Source organism: Bombina bombina, chromosome 1 (genome assembly GCF_027579735.1).
Source record: "Bombina bombina isolate aBomBom1 chromosome 1, aBomBom1.pri, whole genome shotgun sequence".
Taxonomy (NCBI): Eukaryota; Metazoa; Chordata; class Amphibia; order Anura; family Bombinatoridae; genus Bombina; species Bombina bombina.
In genome coordinates this window covers 1542617055-1542632493 of record NC_069499.1, presented here as the reverse complement: position 1 = coordinate 1542632493, position 15439 = coordinate 1542617055, and the positions used below count along the sequence as shown (strand labels likewise).

Below are 15439 nucleotides of genomic sequence, written 5' to 3'. Positions count from 1 at the left end.
TAGGAGCCACAGTCCCACATAATCCCAATACATATGGGTGGCGGTTTCGGGGTGATCCCGGTAGAGCGGCGGCACTTCCAGGGTGTCATTTTAAAGCTCTCGGTCCCTAGATTTCCCAGTCCAAAAATCAGCATGATTGGTTACTGGGGACCGGAGTTACAGTCCGTTAAAGTTATGGGGTTAGGGGTGTCCAAACCCCCGGTTCCCAAAGGAGCTCGCCTCCGGCAATTCCACCACCCCTTGTACTCCCCAGGGGCTACTAATCCCAAAAAGAGCAGAGCTCTGGGGCACATGGTTGCTGGAGCGACCTGGGTTAAATTTAGCGGGTGTTCTGCTGTCCTGTGGCCGACTGGGAGTTCCAGGAGCCTGGCCAGCTTAAGAGGGTTTAGGCGGGTGTCCGTTGTGAGGCGGCCGACCGGGAGTTCCAGGAGCCCGGCCAGCCTAGGAGGGTTTTCCTGGTCATACACCAACTTTTCTCTGAACACAAAAACAAGCCAACACAAAGCAAACAAACAGCTTCCAGAGATGGTGGTTGCTCTGAGGATCCCAAAAACACTGAGAAACAACAGGGGTGATGTTGTAGGGGGGGTGGGGGATAGCCTTAGCCGTCTGGTATTCGTGACATCCATAAAATAGTCCCATGACATTTCGGTGCCTAACTGGCACCTTTATCAAATGGAGTCCGTCCCAAAGCAGGATGGTATCAGCTTTGTATTAAAAACATTTAGAGCATTTATTTACAGAAAATGACAACTGGTCAAAATAACAAAACAGATGCAGTGTTTTCAGACCCTGAATAAAGCAAAGAAAAAAAATCCATATTAATTTTTAAACAACACAATACTAATGTTTTAACTTAGCAGGAGTTCAGAAATCAATAATTGGTGAAATAATCCTGATTTTCAATCACAGCTTTCATACGTCTTGCCCTGCTCTCCACCAATCTTTCACATTGCTGTTGGGTGACTTTTTGCCACTCATGGCACAAAAAAATCAAACTGATCGGCTTTGTTTGATGGCTTGTGACCATCCATCTTCCTCTTGATCACATTCCAGAGATTTTCAATGGGGTTCAAGTCTGGAGATTGGGCTGGCCATGACAGGGTCTTGATCTGGTGGTCCTTCATTCACACCTTGATTGACCTGGCTGTGTGGCATGGATCATTGTCCTGCTGGAAAAAAAAATCCTCAGAGTTGGTGAACATTGTCAGAGCAGAAGAACGTAATTTTTCTTCTTCCAGGATAACTATGTAAGTGGCTTAATTCATGTGTCCTTAACAAAGATAAATGTGCCCGATTCCAGCCTTGCTGATGCATACCCAGATCATCCGACCCTCCACCAAATTTCACAATGGGTGAGAGAAACTTTGGTTTGTAGGCCTCTCCAGGTCTCCATCTATCAGACTACCAGGTGTTGGGCAAAGCTGAAATTGGACTCATCAGAGAAGATGATTTTACTTCAGTCCAATCCTTATGGTCTTTTGCAAACCTCAGCCTGGATCCTTTGCTACTCATTGATGAAGAGCATTTTCTTTCCATAAGGCAGGGAGAGTCTACGACTTCATTCCTTACTGTTGGGAAATACAACACCTGGCCACCAGAAGGAGGCAAAGACACCCCAGCCAAAGGCTTAAATATCCCTCCCACTTCCCCATCCCCTATCATTCTTTGCCTTTCGTCACTAGGGGAGGATGGCAGAGAAGTGTCAGAAGATTTGGATAGTTCTTAACGGTATGTTCCCTTCAAGAGAGAACTGGAGTTTTAAGTAATGATATAAACATCTCAGTGAGAGTATTGATGAAAGATAGAGTCTGGAGATTCAGGGAAAGTTTTTCTGTGAAGCCATCCAGACTATCTATCTAATAACTCCTGAGCAATCAATTTTAATGAGTTACACTGCTTGCTTTTCCACACTCAGGTCCCTGTCAGAGCATCGCTACAAGGCTGTCCCACTTGAGAGACTGTATCTGTTCCACAGCACGGATCCTGGAGGGCAAGTCTGTGTTATTTTAATATAGCAGGGATGCCTTATATAGGGTCACAGTGTGACTCCTCTATACCTCAATAGGATCAAGGGTTAATATCTCCTCAGTGGGAGTTTATTGGGAACAGTTTGGGGAGTTTATATACTGCTTTAACATTTGTGAAAATTGTTTTCAGGGCTCATTTAGACTGTGTACTTTTGGCTGGAACAGGCAGGTTTCACTTTTACTTTGTAAGTTGCGCAGCTCCTAACACACTTTTACATAACAGGGGAGGTCATGCCTTGCGCACCATGTGACTGGGTGCGGCTTCATTTACTTCCTTACGATCCTGCTACAGACAGGACTCCTGAGGGGCGTTTCTTAATAACTTGTCTGGGTCTAGGAGGTGGTGAGTTCTCCAGCCATTGGTTTTGTAAAGGTGCCTTTCTATATTAAAATGTTTATTTTTTCTATCTATATAAAGGACTCTGATAATAGGTTAGAAGGTTCCATTCCTTCTGTAGTGATTAATAATACCTGCTTATATTGTGAGGAGGCTGTGGTTTGCCCGCCTGCTCAATTTTGTTCCATTTGCCTGGGTACTGTTTTAAAGTCTAAGAAGGGAGCTAAGTCTGCTATTAACCCTAGCGCAATTAGTCCCTCTGAGCCATCAACCTCTCAGGATGTCATACTCTGCAAGGGAGCAGGTTCAGGAGTTGGGAGCTGTTGGGCAGAGGTGTCAGGTTCTGGGGTTAAAGTTGTGTTTTGTCTGCGTGAGTCTTTCCTTTTTGGCATAATTAAACAGGTACAAGGTTTTAGGAAATAAAGGTGATGGTTTTATTGATAGGATAATTAGAAATGCAGATATATGCAAATTAGACAAAGCAAAATCTATAGGCTGTAGACTGGAACTCTGTAGTATCAGGCAGGAATGCAGATCTTTGTAATAACAGGCAGGATACTTGCATATGCTGTAAACTGGAACTATAGGCTGTAGACTGGAACCATATGGTGTAGACTGGAACTCTGTAGTAACAGGCAGGAATGCAGATCTTTGTAATAACAGGCAAGATACTTGCATATGCTGTAGACTGAAACTCTGTAATAACAGGCAGGAATGCAGATCTTTGTAATAACAGGCAGGATACTTGCATATGCTGTAAACTGGAACTATAGGCTGTAGACTGGAACCATATGGTGTAGACTGGAACTCTGTAGTAACAGGCAGGAATGCAGATCTTTGTAATAACAGGCAAGATACTTGCATATGCTGTAGACTGAAACTCTGTAATAACAGGCAGGAATGCAGATCTTTGTAATAACAGGCAGGATACTTGCATATGCTGTAGACTGGAACTCTGTAGTAACAGACAGGAATGCAGATCCTTGTAATAACAAACAGGATACTTGCATAGGCTGTAGACTGGTAACTATAGGCTGTAGACTGGAACTCTGTAGTAACAGGCATGAATACAGATCCTTGTAATAACAGGCAAGATACTTGTGTAGACTGGAACTCTGTAGTAACAGGCAGGAATACAGATCCTTGTAATTACAGGCAGGATACTTGCATAGGCTGTAGACTGCAACTCTGTAGTAACAGGCAGGAATGCAGCTATGCTTTGAAGCAGTCCTTAGGAAATAACAGAGACCTAGTCAAGGTCAATTACCAGGAAATCAGTCCAGAAACAAACACAGTGCCAATGGAATATCCAGATGAGTAGTCACAAAATGAAGCAGAAATCAGGCACCAGGAAATCCAACAAATCTGTATTTCACTCAGGAAACAGGGTATAACACTCAATGTCAAGGCCAAGAACTGAAAGAAAACCTCCCAGATAAACCAGGCTGCTGATTATATGATTTGTTTCAGCTGGTAAGCAGGTGGAGCCAGAGAGCCAAAGCTTCAGCAAACAGAAAAACCCAATATTCTTAGCCTGTGATCAAGCCATCTGGTGGCAAAGGAGGTAAGACAACAGGCTGGGAAAGAACAGCAGCAGAAATAGAGACAGGTCCCAGGTTCAATTCTAGGCTGGATCAAGACACAGGATTCGGTGACCCGAGAGATTACTACCCTTTCTATCCTAACCGTTTCACATGCAGTTCCCCGTGGCACAGCTATTTCTCCGTCTGGAGGGGGCCTTTTTCCTGCGGACTTTACCGCGCAGTTACAATCGCCGGTGTCCACAGCCCTGAGTGCCCTACCTATCTCTGGGAAACGTAAGACAAAGGTTAAACACAGTTTTCCTATTTTAGATTAATCTAATTTCCATTCGGATCTAGCAAGTATGTACCAGCTATCCACGGATGAGTTAACCTCTGTGGCGTCAGAGGGTGAACTTTCGGAGTCTGAGACTTCTATTACTAAATCTCTTCCGGTGGAGGAACCCTCCTTTAGATTTAAAATTGAACATCTGTGTTTTTTACTGAAGGAGGTCCTGTCTACACTAGAGGTTCCAGAGGCTAATCTACATGAGGAACCTAAGATCCCTAAATCGGATAGGGTTTATGAAGACAGGAAGGTCTCACAAACTTTTCCGGTACCAGTTCGTATGGCGAACATTATTAGTAACGAATGGGAAAGAATTGGAACATTTTTTTTCTCCCTCAGCTAATTTTAAAAAACTGATTAAAAATCTTACAAATCAGATTTTACATGTTGAAGCAGCTTTCGGGAGAAAGGTTTTGCAGGCTGTGGTGCCCTCAGATTAAGGCCCGCCTCTTTTTTTTGTTCCCTCCCGTTATTCCTTCAGTGTCCTCTGTAACTTGGTTAATGTTTTCCCAACAGTAAGGAATGAAATTGTGGACTCTCCCTGCCTTATGGAAAGAAAACAAAATTTATGCTTACCAGATAAATTCCTTTATTTTCTGGCAGGGAGAGTCCACGACCCTGCCCGTAGGTTATTGTTTGTTTTGGGCGGCTCCCTTTTTGTTTTTTTTCTGGCACCTTTATACCCTGATGTTTCTCCTACTTTTCCTCGTTCCCTCGGCCAAATGACTGGGGGGATAGGGGAAGTGGGAGGGATATTTAAGCCTTTGGCTGGGGTGTCTTTGCCTACTCCTGGTGACCTGGTGTTGTATTTCCCAACAGTAAGGAATGAAGTTGTGGACTCTCCCTGCCAGGAGAGAAAATAATTTATCTGCTAAGCATACATTTTGTTTTTCTAGCTTTGCACGACTTCATCCCTGCCCTTGGTCCTATTGCAAGAGGATAGGGATGATCACAGCAGTGGTATATATATTATAATAAATGCTCCAACTGACAATATTTTTATTTGGAATTTAGGAGAAGTGTTGTCAGTAGTTTATAGAATAAAACAAACATTTTCATTTTACTCAAACACATACTGTACCTATAAATAGTAAAACCAGAGAAACTGATCTTTTTTTTAGTGGGCTCTTCACTGTTTCCAGAGCTCTGTGTGAATCATTTTTATTAGTGTATATATGAGTATATTATGTATACTCATACATATAGTAGTATAGAAGTATAGTATAGTATAGTATGTAGTATATATGAGTATATTATGTATACTCATACATATAGTAGTATAGAAGTATAGTATAGTATAGTATGTAGTATATATGAGTATATTATGTATACTCATACATATAGTAGTATAGAAGTATAGTATAGTATAGTATGTAGTATATATGAGTATATTATGTATACTCATACATATAGTAGTATAGAAGTATAGTATAGTATAGTATGTAGTATATATGAGTATATTATGTATACTCATACATATAGTAGTATAGAAGTATTGTATAGTATAGTATGTAGTATATATGAGTATATTATGTATACTCATACATATAGTAGTATAGAAGTATAGTATAGTATAGTATGTAGTATATATGAGTATATTATGTATACTCATACATATAGTAGTATAGAAGTATAGTATAGTATAGTATGTAGTATATATGAGTATATTATGTATACTCATACATATAGTAGTATAGAAGTATAGTATAGTATAGTATGTAGTATATATGAGTATATTATGTATACTCATACATATAGTAGTATAGAAGTATTGTATAGTATGTAGTATATATGAGTATATTATGTATACTCATACATATAGTAGTATAGAAGTATTGTATAGTATAGTATGTAGTATATATGAGTATATTATGTATACTCATACATATAGTAGTATAGTAGTATAGTATAGTATGTAGTATATATGAGTATATTATGTATACTCATACATATAGTAGTATAGTAGTATAGTATAGTATGTAGTATATATGAGTATATTATGTATACTCATACATATAGTAGTATAGTAGCAGTGACGTGCGGTGAGGTCAGAGGCTGGTGAGGCGCTAGATATGATATGACATATAACGCGGGTCGCAAGGGCCCCCAACAGAGTAGGTTTTAATTATAGCTGAACCAGTGCACAGGTGAAATAATCAGCTGATGGGTAAGAGCAAGTTAGTAACCATGGTGTTACTGATCAGCTGATTACTTCACCTGTGTACCGGTTCAGCTATAATTAAAACCTGGCCTGTTGGGGGTACTTGAGGACCATGGTTGAGAAACACTGCACTAATTCACCAGCTTATCTGAAAAGTGTTGATTACCTGGAGAATAAATCACACATACTCACTGACACACACACTACACGCACACACACACTCTGCTCACCTACTCATTCACACAATTCTGTGGCACAGTGCCAGTTACTATGCAATTAGAATGATACACAATTGTACTCACTACTGTGTTGTAAAAAGAGAAATAATTTACCATACTAAGAGGTGCCACAAATCTTGCCTAACTTTTAGCCTAACAAGGAATTGCTATATAAAGCTTAAAAATTTGATTCCTAACCCAATACCAGCAGATAAAACCATGTAGTAAAGTAATAGATATATCTCAAATTCAGCTCCAATACCAGCTCCAATATATTCACCTCCTGCATTATATTACTCACTAAATAAAGCTTAAGTTAACCCATCTGCTACTGAGAAAAGAAAGGCCAGAGCAATGCGTGCACGCCTGCCAACCTGTGCAAAATCATATATATATATATATATAATGTTGAACAAAAAGATTGTGGCAGGTGCAAATACAATGCAATCAAAGACTGATGCCTAGTGCAATTTTCACTATTAGGCTATGTAGCTGGATGATTCCTAGTCCTACTAGTACCATAAGTGGGTTAAATAGTTGAATAACCACGCATTATATATAAAAAGCCTTTCTTAGAGTCTTAAACCTTATTTCCGTGGTAACATTTAATTGCTCAGTGATGTCTCTGCAAGAGAGACATCACTGAGCAATTAAATTTTACCACAGAAATAAGGGGATACTAAACATATCTTCTCAACAATGAACTCCAGAGACAGTGTCCAGAGGACCACCTCCGCCACCATAGATGACAATGACAGCAGTTAACTTACCGGCGTGAGGCATCCTCCACCCGCCCAGGCTGCTGGCACTTCTAGTTCTATTAGGCTCAGGCTGAGCAGATCCTCTTCATCTTCTTCACCTGAGTCCTCAGGCCTTGCACATCAAAATCTTGAAACCTAAAAAATAGCCAGTAACAGTTCTAGGGTGGTGCTTAAGCAAAAACAGTTTTTATTTTGGCACCTCAGCCACAAAATTGCCAACATATTGGAATTTTCCAGACCCATATTTTTATATCCATTTCTACCCAACCATCTTTCTGGGGGTCCAGTGCCAATATTGATTAGTCCTATCCTACAGACAATGAGATTAGAAAGTGCAGGAATCTAGACGCTCAGGGCAAAAAGGGTTAATACAAGTACTAAAGGAAGAAGAAAGCAGGTGACTGTACAGCTAAAATATAATAGAAGAAAAACTAGGAAAGATGGAAAGAGCAAGGGGTTTAAACACAGGAGACAGGATAGGTAATGGGATAATGAATTGCTTTGTAATATGTAATTCAATCAGCACTTTATTTCAGCCAGATACATGTAATCACTGTACACATTGCAATATTTCATTGCATTTACAAAGCAGATCATCATCCTATATTATCTATCCTGTCTCCTGTATTTAAAGTTACCTCTGTGTCGTGCTCTTTCCATCTTTCCTAGTTTGTACTCTATTATATTTTATCTGTACAGTCACCTGCTTTTTTCTTCCTTGGAACTTAATTTAGTACTTTTAAAATTTAAGCAAGGGTAGGCTTTATTATTTTCAGTAAAAACATGCCTTTTCCAATTCCCAAACATAGGGTAGGGGGCATAGGACTAATCAACAACTATAAAGTTTAATTAGAAAATTTTAACAAGAGTAGGCTTTATTATTTTAGTAAAAACATGGGGTTTCCACACTTTTATATTGTGTTTTTATATGCATGTATTTAATTTAATAATGTCTTAGCTTTAGCTGCAAGGGAAATATTATATTTTACTTGCAGCTAACTTAGCTAAGACATTATTAAATTAAATACATGCATATATAAACACAATATAAGTGTGGAAACCCCATGTTTTTACTAAAATAATAAAGCCTACTCTTGTTAAAATGTTCTAATTAAACTATTGAGACATTACCATAATGCTACTCGGCATTAAAATTGTTCAAAGGCAAAACAGCATACTTATGGCACTGACAGCTCCGCTCCGTCCACACCGCAAGTCCGTTAGTCTGCGATTGGTCTGGCACCCTCTTGCTCTCTTCTGCCTGCACATTGTCACTCACATGCGATGATGCGACGGCAGCAGCTCCCTCCTGTTGTTCCCGCCAGCGCGGCCAGTATTAGTCCGACAGCCTACTCCAACGTCATCACGACACTCACGTCCACACTCCAACCACTGATTGGCTGTCTCTTTAGCTCCATCATAGAGGCGGTTTGAAGAACCGCCTCTATTGGAGCATGGTATGGGCCGGCAAGGATAACACTAGGTGGCGCTAGCTCATAGTGAGATAGTAACACTATGGAGCTCAATGTTGCGCAATCAGTTTTAGGGCAGCTGAACGGCTCACTGCCTCTCGATAATAATTTGCGCAATGTGGATTCATAATTGCATGGCTATGGTGGAGGGAGGGGGGTACCTGGAGGGGGGTACCTGGGGGGGGGCGTGGCCAGTAACATTTTAATAAGCAACACCATGAAACTTTTTTTTTATTATTAACTATTAAAAACGTTTTTTTATGATTTTGACAGGGTAGGCACTGCCTCCCTTGCCTCCTATCACTGCACGTCACTGTATAGTAGTATAGTATAGTATGTAGTATATATGAGTATATTATGTATACTCATACATATAGTAGTATAGAAGTATAGTATAGTATGTAGTATATATGAGTATATTATGTATACTCATACATATAGTAGTATAGAAGTATAGTATAGTATAGTATAGTATGTAGTATATATGAGTATATTATGTATACTCATACATATAGTAGTATAGAAGTATTGTATAGTATAGTATGTAGTATATATGAGTATATTATGTATACTCATACATATAGTAGTATAGAAGTATAGTATAGTATAGTATGTAGTATATATGAGTATATTATGTATACTCATACATATAGTAGTATAGTATAGTATGTAGTATATATGAGTATATTATGTATACTCATACATATAGTAGTATAGTAGTATAGTATAGTATGTAGTATATATGAGTATATTATGTATACTCATACATATAGTAGTATAGTAGTATAGTATAGTATGTAGTATATATGAGTATATTATGTATACTCATACATATAGTAGTATAGAAGTATAGTATAGTATAGTATGTAGTATATATGAGTATATTTATGTTGTGTTCGGTGCATATTTATTTTTAGCTCTAACATCTCTACACTAGGAGGCCCATTTATCAAGCTCTGTATGGAGCTTGAGGGCCGTGTTTCTGGCGAGTCTTCAGACCGCTGCTCCATAACCCTGTCCGCCTGCTCTGATGAGGCGGAAAGGAATCGCCACAATACAACCCGATCGAGTACGATCGGGTTGATTGACACCTCCCTGCAGGCGGCCCATTGGCCGCGAGTCTGCAGGGGGCATCGTTGCACCAGCTGCTGGTGCAATGCTGAATACGGAGAGCATATTGCTCTCCGCATTCAGCGATGTCTGTCGGACCTGATCCTCACTGTTGGATCAGGTCCGCAAGACATATGATAATGCGGCCTCTATGTCTTCAATCACGCTAACCTGATGAGCAGTACGCTTTACTTTCAACTTGTAATACGCGCACAAGTTAGCGTTATTGCAATATTGTAATATGGCACCTGCACTAACATTAATGCGCCACTTGTAATCCAGCCCTTAATTGTTTAATTCCTGAGAATTTTTGTTTTCATGTTATGTTATTTGTAATTTTCTTCCAGGGAGAACGAGTTGGGAGTGAGTTCTGGAATGTGTCAGAGTACGTTGGGGATGAGCTAAATGGCCTGCTCATGACCTTGACTCAGGCTGAGAGAGGATATTCCAAACCCCCCACATACATCGGCAAGTCACGCACTATCCAGCAGGAAACAGGTTTGTCATGTGAACCAATTGTTGCACTAGGGAACGTGTTTCCAATCAAAACTGTGCTGGGGTTTAAAGGGACAGTCTACTCCAAAATGTTTTAACTTTAAAAAGATAGATAACACCTTTACTACCCATTCTCCAGCTTTGCAACACTGTTATATCAATATACTTTATATCTTTGAAACCTCTAAATTTCTGCCTGTCTCTAAGCCACTACAAACCGTTTCTTATCTCAAAGCATTTCTATAGCTTTTCACAGCAAGACAGTCCTAGTTCATGTGTGCCATATAGATACCATTGGGCTCACTCCAGTGGAGTTATTTATGAAGCAGCACTATTTGGCTAAAATGCAAGTCTGTAAATAGCACTGAGATAAGGGGGCAGTCTGCAGAGGCTTAGATACAAGGTAATCCCAGAGGTAAAAAGTATATTAATATAACCGTGTTGGTTATGCAAAACTGGTAAAAGGGGAATAAAGGGATTATCTATCTTTTTAAACAATATGCATTTTGGTGTAAACTGTCTCTTTAAGCCAATCATCCACACTTCTAAGAAATACACTTCTGGCTCAATATATATAAAATACACACACACCATCAATATTTAAGTTGCCTCCTCAGTTTGATATGAGAGTCATATTCATTGGTACTGGGAATGGCTACGGACATCCTAATCTATTACGTTTCTCCTACTTTGACTCTTTTTTCAGGTTCTGCAGATCATCCTGCATTTTACCACACGTGGCACAAGAGTCTATATCTCCAACGACGCAGACAGGAGCTGAAGGAAGTCATGGAAGAACTGCACTTTCCTAAGCCGGTGAGACACAGCACTGCACCATAAGAGGTGTGGTTCTGGACCTTAAACTATCATCAATGATCAATAATAATATGCACTAATGTGTTAAAGCATTATTGCACTGTTGCTTGAACAATAAGTAGAATTATGTATTTAAAGGTATGGGTGAAATCTGCTGCAGAACAATAATGCACTGCTCGTCTGGAGCTAAACATGAGCCTAACAGGGATGACTTGTATGTGTGGGCATTTAGCTATACTCTCTATTTGCCATATGGCTACCACAATGTTCCTTTTCTCAGTGACATTGTAGTTTTACATTCTGGTCAAACCAAACCTGACTGTATAACATAAACTCTCTACTTTTTTAGGACATTGATGGATTGGAAGTAATAGGGCGAGGACAAACGTTCACATCCATAAGTGCAGAACAATTCCCAGGAACCCAGGAGAATGAAGAGACCACCCCTGAGGATAAAGAGAACCAGTAAGACTAGGGGTGGGGAGTTTACATGTTTGTGATTTATCATGTTATAGCTATAAATCAAACCTATCGTCTGCTGATGAGAGTTAATAAGCAAAACAGCTGTCCAGAAGTGGTTTTCTTTTTGCTGCACCTACCCCACAAGAAGATTGCTGTGGTCATACACAGTACTGGAAGTAAAACGCTTGAAATATTGTATATCTAATTTTTTACCCAGAATCCTCTGGTGCATTGGTAACAATGTATAAAGAGTATTTCCTTCTTAATATAAAGGAGAGTCCACGGCTTTATTCATTACTGGGGAATACAGAACCTGGCCACCAAGAGGAGGCAAAGACACCCCAGCTAAAAGTTTAAATACCTCCCACACTCATCCCCCAGTCATTCTTTGCCTTTCGTCACAGGAGGATGGCAGAGAAGTGTCGGAAGATTCAGAGTAGTCTCTAATGGAGGGTAGTACCCTTTGTTATGGGACTGGAGTTTTAAGTAGTCTTATCAGCCTCTCAGTGAGAGCATTGACAAATGTTAGAGTCTGGAGATGCAGTGAGAGTCTTTCTGCGAAACCATCCAGACTCGTATTAACCGCTCCTAAGCAATCAGTGTTGACAAATTTCACCACCTGCTTCTATCACTCAAGTCCATGTCAGGTGCAATGCTACAAGACTGTCAAACTTGAAAGGCTGTGTGTCTGTTCCACTGCGGTGATTCCGGTAAGATCGTTTCATTTTACACTCATATGATAACGCAAGAAGACAGGGTCACAGTTTGACTCCTTTTATCTGTATGGAATCAAAAGTTAATTTCTCCTGTTAAGTGTGGTCAGTCCACGGGTCATCATTACTTCTGGGATATTACTCCTCCCCAACAGGAAGTGCAAGAGGATTCACCCAGCAGAGCTGCCATATAGCTCCTCCCCTCTACGTCACCTCCAGTCATTCTCTTGCACCCAACGAATAGATAGGATGTGTGAGAGGACTATGGTGATTATACTTAGTTTTATACCTTCAATCAAAAGTTTGTTATTTTATAATAGCACCGGAGTGTGTTATTCCTTCTCTGGTAGAATTTGAAGAAGAATCTACCTGAGTTTTTACTATGATTTTAGCCGGCGTAGTTAAGATCATATTGCTGTTTCTCGGCCATCTGAGGTGAGGTAAACTTCAGATCAGGGGACAGCGGGCAGATTAATCTGCAAAGAGGTATGTAGCAGCTTATTATTTTCTGACAATGGAATTGATGAGAAGATTCTCCCATACCGATATAATGTAAACTCAGCCTTAAATGCAGTAGCAGCAACTGGTATCAGGCTGTCATGTATGTATATTTTACACTTCAGTATTCTGGGGAATGGCACTTCACTGGAATTATACTGTATGCATAAGACTTTAGCCTAATTTGCAGGGACTAGCAACAGGCTTTTTAATAACACTTTATTTATGTTAAACGTTTTTTGCTGGCATGTAAAATCGTTTCATTTTCTGAGGTACTGGGTGAAAAAAGATATTTTGGGCACTATTTTTTTCCACTTGGCAGTTGTTTTATTTAATTTATGACAGTTTACTGATCTCTCTCACTGTTGTGTGTGAGGGGGAGGGGCCTTTTTTGGCGCTTTTGCTACGCATCAAAAAATTCAGTCAGAAGCTCATTGTATTCCCTGCATGATCCGGTTCATCTCTACAGAACTCAGGGGTCTTCAAAACTTGTTTTGAGGGAGGTAATCACTCACAGCAGAGCTGTGAGATTGTAGTTGACTGTGATAAAAAACGTTTATTTCTGTAACTTTTTTTCTGCTATCAGGGTTAGTTATCCTTTGCTAATGGGAACAAGCCTTTGCTAAAATTGTGTTTTTTACAAAGATTTGATGCTATAACTTTTCAGTTTATTAACTTTCAACTGTCATAACTCTTTCTGTGCTTCTTATAGGCACAGTACGTTTTCATATTATAGTAAATTACTTGAAAAGTATTTCCAAGTTGCTAGTTTATTTGCTAGTGTGTTAAACATGTCTGATTCAGAGGAAGACATCTGTGCTATATGTGCTAATGCCAAAGTGGAGCCCAATAGAAATTTATGTACTAACTGCATTGATGCTACTTTAAATAAAAGTCAATCTGTACAAATTGAACATATTTCACCAAACAACGAGGGGAGAGTTATGCCGACTAACTCGCCTCACGTGTCAGTACCTGCATCTCCCGCTCGGGAGGTGCGTGATATTGTGGCGCCGAGTACATCTGGGCGGCCATTACAAATCACATTACAGGATATGGCTACTGTTATGACTGAAGTTTTGGCTAAATTACCAGAACTAAGAGGTAAGCGTGATCACTCTGGGGTGAGAACAGAGTGCGCTGATAATGTTAGGGCCATGTCAGATACTGCGTCACAACTTGCAGAACATGAGGACGGAGAGCTTCATTCTGCGGGTGACGGTTCTGATCCAAACAGATTGGATTCAGATATTTCAAATTTTAAATTTAAGCTGGAAAACCTCCGTGTATTACTAGGGGAGGTGTTAGCGGCTCTGAATGATTGTAACACAGTTGCAATACCAGAGAAAATGTGTAGGTTAGATAAATAATACGTTTTTCCTATACCTAAGAGACTTACTGAAATTGTTACTAAGGAGTGGGATAGACCCGGTGTGCCGTTCTCACCCCCTCCGATATTTAGAAAGATGTTTCCAATAGACACCACCACACGGGACTTATGGCAAATGGTCCCTAAGGTGGAGGGAGCAGTTTCTACTTTAGCTAAGCGTACCACTATCCCGGTGGAGGATAGCTGTGCCTTTTCAGATCCAATGGATAAAAAGTTAGAGGGTTACCTTAAGAAAATGTTTGTTCAACAAGGTTTTATATTGCAACCCCTTGCATGCATTGCGCCTGTCACGGCTGCAGCAGCATTTTGGTTTGAGTCTCTGGAAGAGACACTTGAATCAGCTCCATTAGATGAGATTACACACAAGCTTAAAGCTCTTAAGTTAGCTAACTCATTTATTTCAGATGCCGTAGTACATTTAACTAAGCTTACGGCTAAGAATTCCGGATTCGCCATTCAGGCGCGCAGAGCACTGTGGCTAAAATCCTGGTCAGCTGACGTTACTTCTAAATCTAAATTACTTAATATACCTTTCAAAGGGCAGACCTTATTCGGGCCCGGATTGAAAGAAATTATCGCTGACATTACAGGAGGTAAAGGCCATGCCCTGCCTCAAGACAGAGCCAAACCTAAGGCTAGACAGTCTAATTTTCGTTCCTTTCGTAATTTCAAAGCAGGAGCAGCATCAACTTCCTCTGCTCCAAAACAGGAAGGAGCTGTTGCTCGCTACAGACAAGGCTGGAGACCTAACCAGTCCTGGAACAAGGGCAAGCAGGCCAGGAAACCTGCTGCTGCCCCTAAGACAGCATGAATTGAGGGCCCCCGATCCGGGAACGGATCTAGTGGGGGGCAGACTTTCTCTCTTCGCCCAGGCTTGGGCAAGAGATGTCCAGGATCCCTGGGCGCTAGAGATAATATCGCAGGGATACCTTCTGGACTTCAAATACTCTCCCCCAAGAGAGAGATTTCATCTGTCAAGGTTGTCAACAAACCAAATAAAGAAAGAGGCGTTTCTACGCTGCGTACAAGAGCTTTTATTAATGGGAGTAATCCATCCGGTTCCACGGTCGGAACAGGGACAAGGGTTTTACTCAAATCTGTTTGTGG

General features: G+C 40.3%; 1 protein-coding gene across 1 annotated transcript in view; it reads left to right on the top strand.

Moving 5' to 3' along the window:
* MYCBPAP (MYCBP associated protein) overlaps positions 1-15439 on the top strand; it is a 200365-nt gene that overhangs the window by 47354 nt on the left and 137572 nt on the right. Inside the window, 3 exon segments of the mRNA XM_053722003.1 lie at positions 10306-10456; positions 11160-11269; positions 11619-11734. Of these exon segments, the coding sequence (XP_053577978.1) occupies positions 10306-10456; positions 11160-11269; positions 11619-11734 (377 nt within the window).